At 37.0% G+C, this 13,916-nt stretch overlaps 2 protein-coding genes across 4 annotated transcripts in view; both read right to left on the reverse strand.

Moving 5' to 3' along the window:
* Positions 1-13,916, reverse strand: part of NOL10 (nucleolar protein 10) — a 117,409-nt gene that overhangs the window by 92,087 nt on the left and 11,406 nt on the right. For all 3 annotated transcript variants that reach the window (XM_063078342.1, XM_063078340.1, XM_063078341.1), the window contains exons 2-8: positions 11,086-11,131; positions 8,160-8,258; positions 5,251-5,328; positions 3,858-3,895; positions 2,998-3,134; positions 2,706-2,771; positions 1,027-1,087 (exon numbers count right to left, since the gene is read on the reverse strand). In XM_063078342.1, the coding sequence (XP_062934412.1) occupies positions 1,027-1,087; positions 2,706-2,771; positions 2,998-3,134; positions 3,858-3,895; positions 5,251-5,328; positions 8,160-8,258; positions 11,086-11,131 (525 nt within the window). The remainder of the gene's footprint in view (positions 1-1,026; positions 1,088-2,705; positions 2,772-2,997; positions 3,135-3,857; positions 3,896-5,250; positions 5,329-8,159; positions 8,259-11,085; positions 11,132-13,916) is intronic.
* Positions 12,869-13,866, reverse strand: LOC134363334 (S-formylglutathione hydrolase-like). Its single transcript, XM_063078934.1, has one exon. The coding sequence runs from the start codon at positions 13,862-13,864 to the stop codon at positions 13,013-13,015; it is 852 nt and encodes a 283-aa protein (XP_062935004.1). The 5' UTR covers positions 13,865-13,866; the 3' UTR covers positions 12,869-13,012.

Raw genomic sequence — 13,916 nt, forward strand, 5'->3', positions numbered from 1 at the left:
AACAATAGTAGAATATCATTTTATTTTTTAAAAAACTTTAAAAAATATATGTACACATATGCATATTTGCATATGCTATGCCAAATCATTAAAGAATTACCTCTGGGGTTTAGTGACTAGAAGGCAGAAGACGACACCTTTTTTATAATAAGTTTCTGACATCATATTTGCATCTTTTTTTTCTTACTATGAGTATTTATAACTATTGTAATTGAAAAATGCAAATCTAGAAAAATTCTGGAAAAGTGTGAATAACACTGATTCAAAGATACTACAGTTTAAAAGTAAAATGTTGTGGGACTGGCCAGTTAGCACAGTTGGTTAGAGCATGGTGCTGATAAAACCAAGGTCCAGGGTAAGATCCCTGTACCAAGCAGCTGCAAAAAAAAGCAAAAAAAAAAAAAAGAAGGAAAACGTTATGTGTATTCATTTCAATATTTATTGAATGCTACTATACAGGATGTACAAATCATTATCCTATACACCTTTATAGTTTATATTATTTTCATATAGGTATTTCATGCAATTCTCACCCACACCTCTAAAAATTTGGCAAGGTAAGTATTATCATCTCCATTTCACCACTAAGGAAACTAAGCCTCAGGGAAAGTAACTAATTCACAGTCATAAAACTACCTAACAAGCGAGAGAGCTGGGCCCCCCTGACATATTGCCTCCCATTAAGAACAAGCCCGGCTGTCCGCAGCGTTCCCCTGGAGCTGGCAGTCCAGGTGTGACGGCAGGCTGTGCTCAGCCCCTTCCACCTTCAAATCAAGCTCCTGAGATCAACGTTCACATATGTGTTCACGTACACTCAATCTGATGCACAACGGCCACAGCCTACAGCAACAGAACAGCTGTGTCTCTGCGTGGAAAGGTCACTGCACCACACGAAAAACAAACCAAAGCTAATGCCTCATTACCATCCTGCTCTAAGAATGAAACAACTGTGTCTTTAAATAAAAAATCCATTCACTGTCAAATGGAAAACAAATATTTCAAAAAATAAAGTCAACATACACTTACCTCTATTGTTCCTGTGGCAAATAAGCCATGCACTGAATTTATGTCACAAACATTATTCTCCCTAAAACAGTAAAGCAATAGAGGAGACAGTATTAGTTAGCATCTACTTAAAGGGGAAAGGGGTACTCAAAAAACTTTCTAAATAAACAGTCAACACAAACTCTGTGGAGAAAGAAGACATGCAGATTCTCTCTCACTCATCTGCAATGAAAAACATCAAGGCATGAAAGGGTTAAGTGCTTGACTCACAGGGTCACCTGCTAGGTGACAAAAAAGAAAGGACTTCCTTCTCAGATACTATTCCACCACCATAAGAAGAAAGGGTCATTCTATTTTTTCAATGTATTTTCTTCCAAGGCAAGACAGCATTCTTAAAAGAATACAGGCTATAACTATGACAATTTTGAGATTTGAATAACTTGAGTTGGGTATACTGACATAGGCCACATTTTATTTCTCTGTAAAATGGATATTTCACCTACCTCACTGAGTTGTGAAGTTTAAATGAAAAAGACTGCAAAATGTTCAGCAATGTCCACAGTATAGAAGACAATAAATAATAGCTGTTATTATGAATAAGAAATTATACAGCTAAAAAGCAGATCACTTTTTATTATGCAATAATGCATTGTGAAGTTACAAGTTTTTTTTTTAAAGAAAATAAAAGTATTTCAAGCCAATGTGAAACAAAACAATCTCAAGAGTTTACTTGGTTTCTATCACTACATATTATGCTAACCTTTAAGAATCCTCTCAAAGCAATATGGAAAATTCAACAAACTATATACACAGATGAGAAGTAATCCAGCTTCTACCCTTTACTAGTTGTGTGGCCTTGGGCAAGCTACTTGCCCTCTCTGAGCTTCAGCTGCTCTGTCTGTAAAATGGAGATGATAATAGTACTGACCACAATAATCTGTGGGAAATTTAAAAAGAGTTAACTAAGTAAAATGGCTGAATAATGTCTGGCACATAGTAAATGCTTTCACTACTATGGTTATTGTTACTATTCATTATAATGATGATGATGATAACACATTCAATCCTAAAGAATTTCTCTTTGAATAAAATGTAAGTTTAGACTATAATGTATGACAAAAGGAAAATAAGGGCCAGCCCGTGGCTCACTTAAGAGTGTGGTGCTGATAACACCAAGGCTGCGGGTTCAGATTCCTATATAGGGATGGCCAGTTGGCTCACTGGCTGAGCATGGTGCTGACAAGTCAAGGGTTAAGATCCCTTTACCGGTCATCTTTTTTTTTTAAAAAAAAAAAAAAAAGGAAAATAAAAATCCTTAAAGTCTGCTAGCAAAAACATAAAATATAAAAATTAAAAAATGGCACTCCAAGTTAATTCAAAGTTTCTCCACAGTAGAAAATATCACAAAATGAAATCATGAATGAAAATTTAAAGAACACCACAAATCATCATCATCATCATCATAATGTTTTTTATGTGACTTTTAAAGTTTTCAGTATATGTAAAAAATTAAAATTTTTAAGAAATCACCAGGTCTTTCAGTGAATTTTTTAAGAAAACATTTAACAGTGCTCTTTTTAATGTAGTTGCCCAGAGTTCTGCTTAAATGCAATATCACATATAATTTGATGATAACTTTAGCATCTGGCTCCATCTCCTGGTCAAAATAAATACAGCAGTATTACTAAAACAATACTCACGCAGCATCAGTTTGTAGAGGATTCAGGTACCGTCCTTGTTCTAAGTTTAATCTATAAATTTCAGAGCTGCAAAGTCATAAAGTTAAAAATACGGTAAACTACACTAAACTTTTAAGTAAGTATAAATTTTAGAAATATATATATACATATCAAAGTTTTTTTTTATAATAACCACATATCACTTTTATATTAAAGCAATTTAAATAAATAAAATGTACAAGAAATTTAAGAACAGAAGTCAGATGCTTTAGAAGGAAGAAAGAAGAAAACAAGGAGTGATTAGATCAAATACCTTGCCCCAACAAAGTACAAGTCACAGGATGGATAGTGATAAGAGAAATCTCTCCCAAACTTTGGTATTCTGGTTTTGTAGTAAAAACCTGATTGTGAATGAAATTCAATATATCTATCATTATGTAAGAAGACAATCTGAAAATAAAACAAGAAAATTAGTTTGCTTAGGTTTTTAAGTAAAGTGTTTATTTCATCCTCACTAAAACTGGAAAAGTACACTTTCTCTCTCTAATCACACATGCACATACTCTCCACTGTGGTTCGGAATCGAACTCTTCATTGGCTCCTGAATGTCTTCCTGTATCCTACAGCTTTTCTGCAAACCTTACCTTCTAACTAAAAGACTTAAAAACAAATGCCCTTCATTAGCTGGCACCTGCATTTTATAACATGGAGCACTCCACAGTAACCTCAGTGAGCAATTTCCTATTTCACTTAGGAACACATTTTAATAATCCCACAATTATCACACAGGGTCTGATAAACTCCAAGTATAAATTTAACATACTACAAAGGTACCTTAAAAATCTGCCAATGGTATGTGAATCCAATAATCCGAATCACAAATCTAGAATGTAAGATGGTCTAAAAAAGACCACTACTATCAATTCTTAAAAATATAAAGTTTCATATGTGAGATGTAAAATTTTGACTTTAGACTGACCAAAGGCTATTTCTATCACTGTTATTTTAAAGATACTACATATCATACATGTAACAAACTAAAAGAATATTGGTAGGAAATGATAGGTTATATTTTACCTCACAGTCATTTTTAGTTTAGCAATGGGAACATCACAAATCCCACTCACTCCTTTCTGGAGTACAGCCAGTACAAACCAATGTGATCGAACATACCTTTGAATAATCATCAGACAAAATTTCAAAGGTGACAACTAAAAAAACAGGAAATAATAGGAAAAAATACAATTATCAATCAACGTTCTTAATAAAAATGCAAACTTGATTCAAAGACTCTAATTCAACACAGAAATTATACACAGATGCCACTTTTCTCTTTTCTGCCCCTATGTAAAGCAAGAACAAAATTGCCATGCTATATTGCCTCCAAAACACCAATGGAAAATTAAAAGCTTTTACAATCTCTCAAAATACATCAACTACGATTTTGCAGAAATGGAGCAAACTCACAGAATAACTCTTAGGCTGGCCGGTTAGCTCGGCTGGTTAGAGTGCAGTGTTATAACACCATAGTCAAGGGTTCAAATCCCCATACCAGCCAGCAGCCAAAAAAAAAAAAAAAGGAATTAATTCTTGATTTTGCCACAGTTTTTCTCAGATGTTCAAAGTAAATAATTTTTAAGACTTTCAAATATACACTAAAGTACATTAAAAAATTGTTGCTTAAAAAAAGATAACTTTTTACCCATTTATAGTTAACTGCTAAACAAAAGTAAAAAGTGAAAACAGCTGTTAGTATGTTAGTAGCTCACAGAATTTCCACTGTTTTCAAAAAACAAAGGGTGAAACAAGTTAGGATAACAGGCTTACAATTCTACAGACCACATATCCCATTAACTTCTTTTCCCTCAATCTCAAACACTAGGACAACTCATAAAAAGTACTTGAATTTTCCCATTGTGACTTGCTTTCTGTGCTGGGCAGAATCGTCAGAATGACCCCAAGTGACCTTCACCCTTCTGTAACCTCCTCCTCTTGAGGGTGTGGGTGGAACCTGTGACCTGATAAGACACTGCTCCCATGATACAGCAAAGGGGAGATTTATAATTATACGAGCTCCTTAAAAGCAGAGTTTTCTCCAGCTGGCAGCAGAAGGGGAAGTCGGAGAGATTCAAAGCGGAAGGCTAAGATGTACTGTTGCAGGCTTGAAGGTGGAAGTGATCACGTGAAAATGAATGCAGACAGCCTCTAGAAGCTGAGTGGTCCCCAGCTGACAACCAGCAGGAGACAGAGACCCTTAGTCCTATACCCACAACAAACTGAATTCTGTCAACAACCTTAGTGAATGTGGAAGCAGATTCTTGCCCAGTGCCTCCAGATAAGAGCTCCACCTGGCTAGAACCCTGAGTTTAGCCTTGAGCACAGAACCTGTATAGACTTAAGACCTACAGAACTGTGAGCTACTAAATGGATCTTTTAAGCTGTCATATTACTGGTAATTTGTTACATAGCAATAGAAAACTAATACACAACCCACTTCCATTTTGAAAACCAGAAAAGCAGGCAAATACAGAAAGCTATTTTCATGAATTCAAATTAAGCCTCTTACCTTCTGAGTCTAAACACCTTTCAAACTTCAAGGATAACTGGTAGGTGTCATAACATCGAACTCGAGGTTTATATGTTCCTATAAAAAAATTAACATGATGTAAAACCTAAAGACATACTTTTTATCATCAATATCCTACAGATATGTTGAGTGTACTTTTCGTCCAGAGGTAGGCAGGATTAATTATAACCAATCAAAGGAAAGGAATTTAAAAGCATCCCCTCCCAAATATCCCCAGAGGAGAGTGAGTAAAAGATAACAAGTCACAGAAAATGAAAGGGAAACAACAAATAAACTTCACAAATAATCCAATAAAAGTAGATTACAACAATGAAATTATTTTGTCCATCAGAATGACAAAAATGAAAAAGATGGTTAATTTCTGTGTTGGTGAGAGTGTTAAAAATAAATACTCTCATACACTGTTGTTGATTAGTACAAATTGATACAAGTTCTTTGGAGAACAATCTGGCAGTACCTGTAAAATATGTGATTTAATTAAATTTTTTTTTTTTTTGGCAGCCGGCTGGTACAAGGATCCGAATCCTTGACCCTGGTATTACAATTCTGAGCTCTAACCAACTGAGCTAACCAGCTATGAAATAATCTTTTTAAGATGAAAATAAAACCAAAGTGTTCTGAATAAGAAAGAAAATGATTAATTTTGGGAGTAGAAGATGATTTCACAAAAGAAAGTGTGATTTAACAGATTTGGGGCTAGTTGTATAGCTCAGTTAGTTAGAGTGTGGTGCTGATAAAATCAAGGTTCAGGGTTTAATCCCTGTACCAGCCAGCTGGAAAAAACATTTAGCAGATTTAACCTCTAACTTAATCTGTATCCTAGTTCACAAGTACTAGATTGGTGACCTTGGACAAATCAATATTTCTAAATCTTCAACAGATTATAGGCACACAAAAATCTGGATCTATAAGATGAAGAAAACAAATCATATCATTAGACTACTTCCAGTCCTCAATGAATGTGTTTAGATTTCTCCAATCCTCTATACTATTTTCTGAACCTAAAATGGAGGTTAAGAGATGTGGACAGTGTTAGTACTGAGATAATCACTAACACAGAACAAAAGAGACTGGCCTGTGTACGTATGAAGGTATCATCAAAAAAGAAAGTGGCTGGAAAAGGGGTATAGACTGACACTGTTAAACCAGTCCTAGGTATTTACCAAAGACAAACGAAAGCATATATCCAAAATACAGACCTGTACAAGATTGTTCATAGGGCTTAATAACAGCCAAAAAATGAAAACAGCCCAGGTGTCTATCAAATGGAGAATGGATAAATAAACTGTGGCATATCCATATAACAAAATACTATTCAGTAATTGTAGGGAAAGTGAAAGTAAATAGTCAGGATCCCTCGGGGGTTTGGAATCTTGCCGAGTACTTGATGTAAATGATAACTGTGCACGTGTGCCCAGGTGTTCCCTGGCTATTGTATGTGGTCACCCTGGTGTTCCTGGGTTATCGGACTTAAGTATAAAGGATGAGCAGCTCTGATCCACGGGGCCCCCCTGCCCCTAGGATGATGGGGGCATGCCACGGGGAGGCGGCTACTGCTGCTGGAGGCTGTTACTACAAGCTGTTGCTGCCAGAGCCCCCGGGACACTGGGAAGCCAACAACACTGCCGAGGAAGCCAAGGACTGAACTCACGTTGGAATGAACATGTCAACTCTGCCAATGGTTCCCAGGGGTCTTTCCCAATTGCCAAGCTTGCGACCTGTATGTGAGGGGTCTGGTGACTCAGCTAGGCACATGAGGGGTCTGTGACCCAGCCTGCATGGCATGTGAGGGGTGGGTGACCGAATCTGTACAACGGGTTTGAAGGGGTGGGTCCTAGTCTGACAGTCATAAAAAAGAACAAGCCATCGATATATATAACAACATGCATGAATCTCAAATACAAAAAAAAATACAAAAGAACACACAGTGTATGACTGCATTTATATAAAGTTCTAAAACAGGCTAAACTTCTATGGTGAAAAAAAATCAGAGCAGTGGTTGCCTCTGCATGGGTAGACACAGGGACTGACAGTGAGGGGCATGAAGGAATTTTCTGAGAGGAAAGTTCTATATCTTGACAGGGGTTTGGGTTACACAGGTGTGTGCATTTGTCAAAACTCAAATGGTAAACTTAGGATCTGTGCATTTCAGCTGGCTAGTTAGCTTAGTTGGTTAGAGCTGTGGTATTGGTAACACCAAGGTCAAGGGTTCACATCCCTGTATTGGCCAGCTACCAAAAAAAAAAAAAAAAGATCTGTCCATTTCACAGTATATAAATTTTACCTACAAAAAGGCACCATAAGGGCCGTCCCGTGGCTCACCTGGGAGTGTGGTGCTGATAACACCAAGGCCATGGGTTCAGATGCCTATAGAAGGATAGCTGGTTAGCTCACTTGGGAGAGTGTGGTGCTGATAACACCGAGGCCACAGGTTCAGATCCCTATGTAGGGATGGCTGGTTAGCTCACTTGGGGGAGCGTGATGCTGACAACACCAAGGCAAGCGTTAAGATCCCATTACCAGTCATCTTTAAAAAAAAAAAAGCACCACAAATAGATATCAATAAATGTTGAGCTCTAGTTAATGATAAACATGCTAAGGTATTTAGGGGTGAGGTATACTGGTATCTGAAACTTGCTCTGAAATGTATCAAAAAACAAGATGAATTGATGGACGGACAGAGACAGCTAGAAACACGATAAAGCAAATACAGTAAACTACTGCAGAACCTAGGTGGTGAAAAAATGGGTGTTCACTGTATAATTTTTTTCAATATTTCTGTATGTATGAAATTTTTAATAATATTAGGGTTAAAAAGGTGACCTTTCCCACCACACAGCATTTCCTGCTACAAAATGTATGTAAGTAATAACCAAAAAGATGCTTACCAGTTGCTAAAATATACTGTCCATCTTTTGACACCTTAATAGTGGTACACACAGTAGGCATTTCAAAATCCTGAATAAGTTCAATTCTCCTACGGACATCTACAAAGAGGGAAAAAAATACCAGTTTAATGAACACGTGCTTATTATTATTCTCCATCACAGGAAGACAAAGAGTACTGAGCAGTCACATTAACTACAAACAGGTAAAATGTGTCCCAAATGCTTCCAAGCCTTGGGAAAAGACACTGTACAACCCACCCATTAAATAGCAAGGTTTTCTTCTTAGATCATACATTACTTTTCTTAGCTAAATATTTTATTTTTACTTTTCAAAAAAGAAAAAAATATCAGCATCAATTAGATAAAAAATTTCCACAATAGTCTGTCAAGCATCCAGTTTTAAGACCTGGATAAAGAGGGAACAGAATAAACATTAAACCACTATCATTACTTGATCATGATGAAGACAAAAATCTTATAATTTTCTTCTCCAAAATAATAATAGGTTTCAGCCTCCCTAATCTTAGGTTTATAGAAGAAACTGCTACCAAGCTGACTCTTGCCTCTGTTGGCACCGCTGATCTGCAGCCAAGTGCATCTGGGCTACAGGAAGACTTAGTTCAGTCTCTCCGGGTCAAAACACTAACACTGACTCTCAAAAAAACCCATTCCTTCCTACAAGAAAGTGTGTGTTCTTGCTGGCTGCTATCATAACAATGTGCCTACTGCAGACACTATTTATCACTCTATGGTATATTAGTGCTGTGTTTATTAAACCCGAATAGAAGATCTAAACCAATTGAGCAGGAGAGGCCCACTCAATCTGGAAGACACATATTAGTTTTGAGATCGGTTGGGAGAAATAGTCAATGAGCAATTTTTTCCCCTAAATATTCTGAATCGGTTTTGTTATACACGAGAACACTGCAGTGGGAGAGTCACATAAAATCAGAATTTGTAAACAGTACTAAAGCAGCAGTTTTTGTTTTCTTTTCATTTAAAATTTTAATTTTCTTTCTTTTTTTTTTTTTTTAAAAAAAAAGATGACTAGTAAAGGGATCTTAACCCTTGACTTGGTGTTGTCAGCACCATGCTCTCCCAAGTGAGCTAACCAGCCATCCCTATACAGGGATCCAAACCCTTGGCCTTGGTGTTATCAGCACCATACTCTCCCAAGTGAGCCACGGGCTGGCCCTTAAAATTTTAATTTTCTAACTTTAGTACTATGTAAAGCTTACTTTTCCAAGACACTTGCCTTAGGGTATTTATCTCACATCCAGAAACCCCTTCGATATCTTAGGTCTTTGATTTTTAGTGAATAAGTTAAACAAAATATATGGGAAGATAAATCTCCTTTCATAATGAATGACAAGTTGCAATAGAAAAAATTTAATAAAGATTTGTTCGCCAAAATAAGTTAAAGAATCAAAATCATTTGGATTCCCATACCAGCCAGCCACCAAAAAAAAAGGAATCAAAATCTTCTGCAGTAATATCTTATTGTTAAAGCTTACACATACTATATGTAAAATTACTTTGTTCAGAAAGAAAATGCTCATTGTCGCTGTATCTCAAAAATTGACAAATAGATTTAACTAACAGAAAACGATTTGGATGTCCTTTTACAATATACTAAAGTAAAAAAAAGAAAAAGATTTGGATACATTGGAGAACAAAGTCTTCATTGGGCCTCTTGCATTCCTACACATCTTGCTGGGTGTAACAAGAATGCAAGGCCCTGGCCACTTTTACCTGAACCATTTCTCAGGGTTATTTATGTATCTGGGAACCCTGATGGATGAGGTAACATGTCCCCTCTGTACAAAGAGCCAGCTTGCCTACTGCTTGCTATGAAAGCAGTGGACTTCCCAAGCCCAGGGCTCCTCATCTGCAACACAAACCCACTGCATGTGAAGCATCTGTCTGGGCTGTGCTGAGTGACCCATGGGACTCAGGGACGAAACAGGACAAACATGCTGACGCTCACACTGTCTGCTGTGTCATGAGTAACAAAGTCCTTGTCTCTGACGCAGGAGTCTTGCATCTTCTGCTATTATCCGTGAAACAGTAACAGGCTAACTTATTGGCTTGTAAGTAGGGTAAAATCAAATCCCATACTCACCAGGAACATATCAACCACAACAAAAGGTTTCTTAGGAAGGAAAAGTCAAAGATGTTTATTTTTCACTATATTAATTTCACTGTAGGGCCGGCCCGTGGCTCACTCGGGAGAGTGCGGTGCTGATAACACCAAGGCCCCGGGTTCGGATCCCATATATGGATGGCCGGTTCGCTCACTGGCTGAGTGTGGTGCTGACAACACCAAGTCAAGGGTTAAGATCCCCTTACCGGTCATCTTTAAAAAAAAAAAAAAAAAAAAAAAAAAAAAAAAAAATTTCACTGTATTTTTGTAAACCCTCACCTATTGCTATGGTTTGAGTGTGTGTGTCCTCCAAAGCTCATGTTCACGCTTAACCCCCAAAATGGTATTTGAAAGGTGGGGCCTTTAAGAGGTGATTAGATCATGAGGACTAGGCCCTCATGAATGGATTAATCCATTCATGGATTAATGGGTTAATGATTTAATGGGTTATCAGGGAGTAGACTAGGGGCTTTATAAGAAGAGGAAGAAAGCACGTAGAAAAACATTCTCCCTCAGACCTCACCATCTGATACTCTGTGCTGCCACAGGACTCTGTACAGAGTCCCCACCAAGAAGAAGGCCCTCACAAGAACTTTGGCTTCCCAGCCTCCAAAACTGTAAGAAATAAATTATGTTTCTTTAAAAATTACCCAGTTTCATGTATTCTATTATCAGCAACAGAAAATGGACTACTACACCTATACAGAGTTAACAATAAAGGACTAAAAGCATTATAACATGGATCACTAATGTAGTTAAGTGGGAAAAACAATTAATACTCACCTACATCTTTCTTCTGTAGTGCTCTCTTCTTCCTATCAGAAAGCCACTTAAGGAAAATAAAGAGATTTTAATACAAATTTACCTAAATCATTTGTCTGCTTATAAAATACTATATGCTCACATTAAAAAATTCAAACCCCTCTCCCCACCCCAAATTCAAACCTTGCAGAAAGTATATAACATAGAAAGTGAAAATATTCTGTAATCCTAACCCTACTGTTAGTATATCTTCTGGATTTTTTTCTTGTATATACTTGCATATATTAGACAATAAATTTTTTGAACTATTATGTTTTACATAAGAGAAAACTAATTTATTTAACCAATCTAAGGGAAAGCAATAAGCCTCAAATATTATGGGTTATACCTAATATATGGAACAACCCCATCTATTTAAATGAAATTTTAAAAAGTAAAACATTAAATGAAAATTTCTTATAAATTTTTTAACAAAGAATAAAACCAGATAAATAACTGGCCAAATACCTGACACTTGATAATAAAGAAATGATACTTTTGGGGCTGGCCGGTTGCTCAGCTGGTTAAGAGTGCAGCCTTGTAACACCAAGGTCAGGGGTTCAGTTGCCCATACTGGCCAGCCACCAGAAAAAAAAAAGGAAATGATACTTTTTACAGTCATATTCAAAAAGAAAATAAAAACATTTTTTTTAAAAAGTCATATTTACTAGTACCAGATTTTATTATTCTGTAATTAATGTACCCCAGTTTAGCAAGAAGCCTAACTCCCCTGCATGAACAGGTGCCAGTGATGAAGCACTTGCCAATAACGATTATCCTAAAGCAGTGGCTCTCCAGTGGCAATTTTGTGCCCCAGAGGGTGTGTGGCAATTCCTGAAGACATATTTGGTTGTTACAACTGGGGTATGCTCCCGCTTTCTAGTGGGGAGAGGTCAGGGAAGCTGTCAAACATCCTACAATGCATAAGACAACCTCCCACAACAAGCAATTGTCCAGCCGAAAATGTCAATGGCAAGGTCAAGAAACCCTACTCTAAATAAATAAAAGCAAGAGAAAAATTAAGAGATGTCATTTCTAAAATCAGAAACCCAATATATAGCCCAAATTAGACACATGACATTATAATCTTTAGGACTCTCTGGTTGTATAGACTCACCACTCAAGACACTAAGTACGATGCTTGAGGCAGTGTCAATATCTAAAGATACATAATACTTTGAAGAGCCTGAGTTTGAGAGCTTTACTCCTGCCTTTGTATTTAGCACACTGATTTACAAGTTTATGCTAGTCTTTGTGATTATATTACTCTAATTTTATTTTGGGCAGTACTATTTTCATTAAAGGTGATGTTGAGGTATATTTCTGGACACCTAATATGTTCTTTTACATCAACATAATATAAGCAGAGCAAAGGTACATTACCAGGGTTTCACCCTAATAACCAGGATTCAATTTCCTCTCCTCAAGAAGTTATGCTCTAGGAAAAGGACAGTTCATACAATAACTGGTCTCATACATCTTGAGCAAACGAGCATGGGGCAAAGAGGAGGGAACTGAGATTTCCTTCTAAATGGGAACGGGAACCTGAAAGGGCCAGAAATTCTCTAACACAGTGAATGGGAAGGAAGGACAGTTCATTCAGGAGTTTCTGGCTGGCCAGTTAGCTCAGTTGGTTAGAGGGCAGCCTTATAACACGAAGGTCATGAGTTTAGATCCCCACACCAACCAGCTGGAAAAAATTTTTTTTAATTTTTAATTTTTTTAAATTATTTTATTTTATTATTATTATTTTTTTTAGGTTTTATATATTTATTCAGAAGGTTATTCAACAACAGAATAAAGCCCTTTCAGCATTATGAAATCCAATGGTTTGAATTATTTTTTTCCTCAGCAATTCTGTTTATTACAACTTTTTTAATACTGAAGAGATTCTTTTATCTGAAGTTTTTCATGCATTCAAGTATTTTGCATGATGTCTGATGTGATCAGCAATAAACGTTGAAATGAAGCAGTAGCTATGATCATAATAACCCTCTTGTAATCTAAAAACGACGGGGATTTTCTTTTCTGTACAAGCAGCTATGAAGTTATCAGGGAGTAACTGTCCATCTGAAAGAAACTGGTCATCTTTTCCTTGATCAATCAGAATATCTAGTTGAGAACCTCGATAGGACTTCACGAGATGGGTGGCATCATAAGCCTTCCATTTACTTTGATCTGTTCCCAAATATCCACTAAAGGCTTTTTTGCCCCAAGGACAAAGCACTGGGTTACAAATTGGAGCGAATGCTGACACAGATTTGTATTTTCCAGGATTTTTCAAAGCACAAATCAGAGCTCCATGGCCTCCCATGGAGTGGCCAAATATAGACATCCTTGGAGGGTCCACTGGAAAATTAGCATTTATGAGTTGGGGAAGCGCCTCTGTTACATAAGCGTACATTCTGTAGTTAGTTTTCCAAGGTTCTTCAGTGGCATCCACATAAAAACCAGCACCGGTGCCAAAGTCCCAGCTCTCATCTTCTCCTTTAATATTGCAGCCACAAGGGCTGGTATCTGGAGCAATGACGACAAGGCCATGTTCTGAGGCAGCTTGATGATAACCAGATTTTGATATGAAATTTTGTTCTGTGCAAGTTAAACCAGACAGCCAATATACGGCAGGGCACTTTCCAGCTTCCGCCTTTGGTGGTAAGTAGACAGCAAATTTCATTTTGCAGTTCAGTTCCACACTGTCATGTTCAAAAACTTTCTGCAATCCCCCAAAGCACTTGTTGCTGGAAACCTGTCTCAGTGCCATTCTTTTCCTGTCTAACTGCTACCTGGTTTTTTGTCTGCACCAAAGAGCAGAT

The sequence above is a fragment of the Cynocephalus volans genome, chromosome 14 (assembly GCF_027409185.1).
Source record: "Cynocephalus volans isolate mCynVol1 chromosome 14, mCynVol1.pri, whole genome shotgun sequence".
NCBI classification, from domain to species: Eukaryota; Metazoa; Chordata; class Mammalia; order Dermoptera; family Cynocephalidae; genus Cynocephalus; species Cynocephalus volans.

Excerpts from the sequence above, each read along its gene's own strand:
- LOC134363334 (XM_063078934.1), bottom strand. The coding sequence starts at position 13,864 with ATGGCACTGAGACAGGTTTCCAGCAACAAGTGCTTTGGGGGATTGCAG.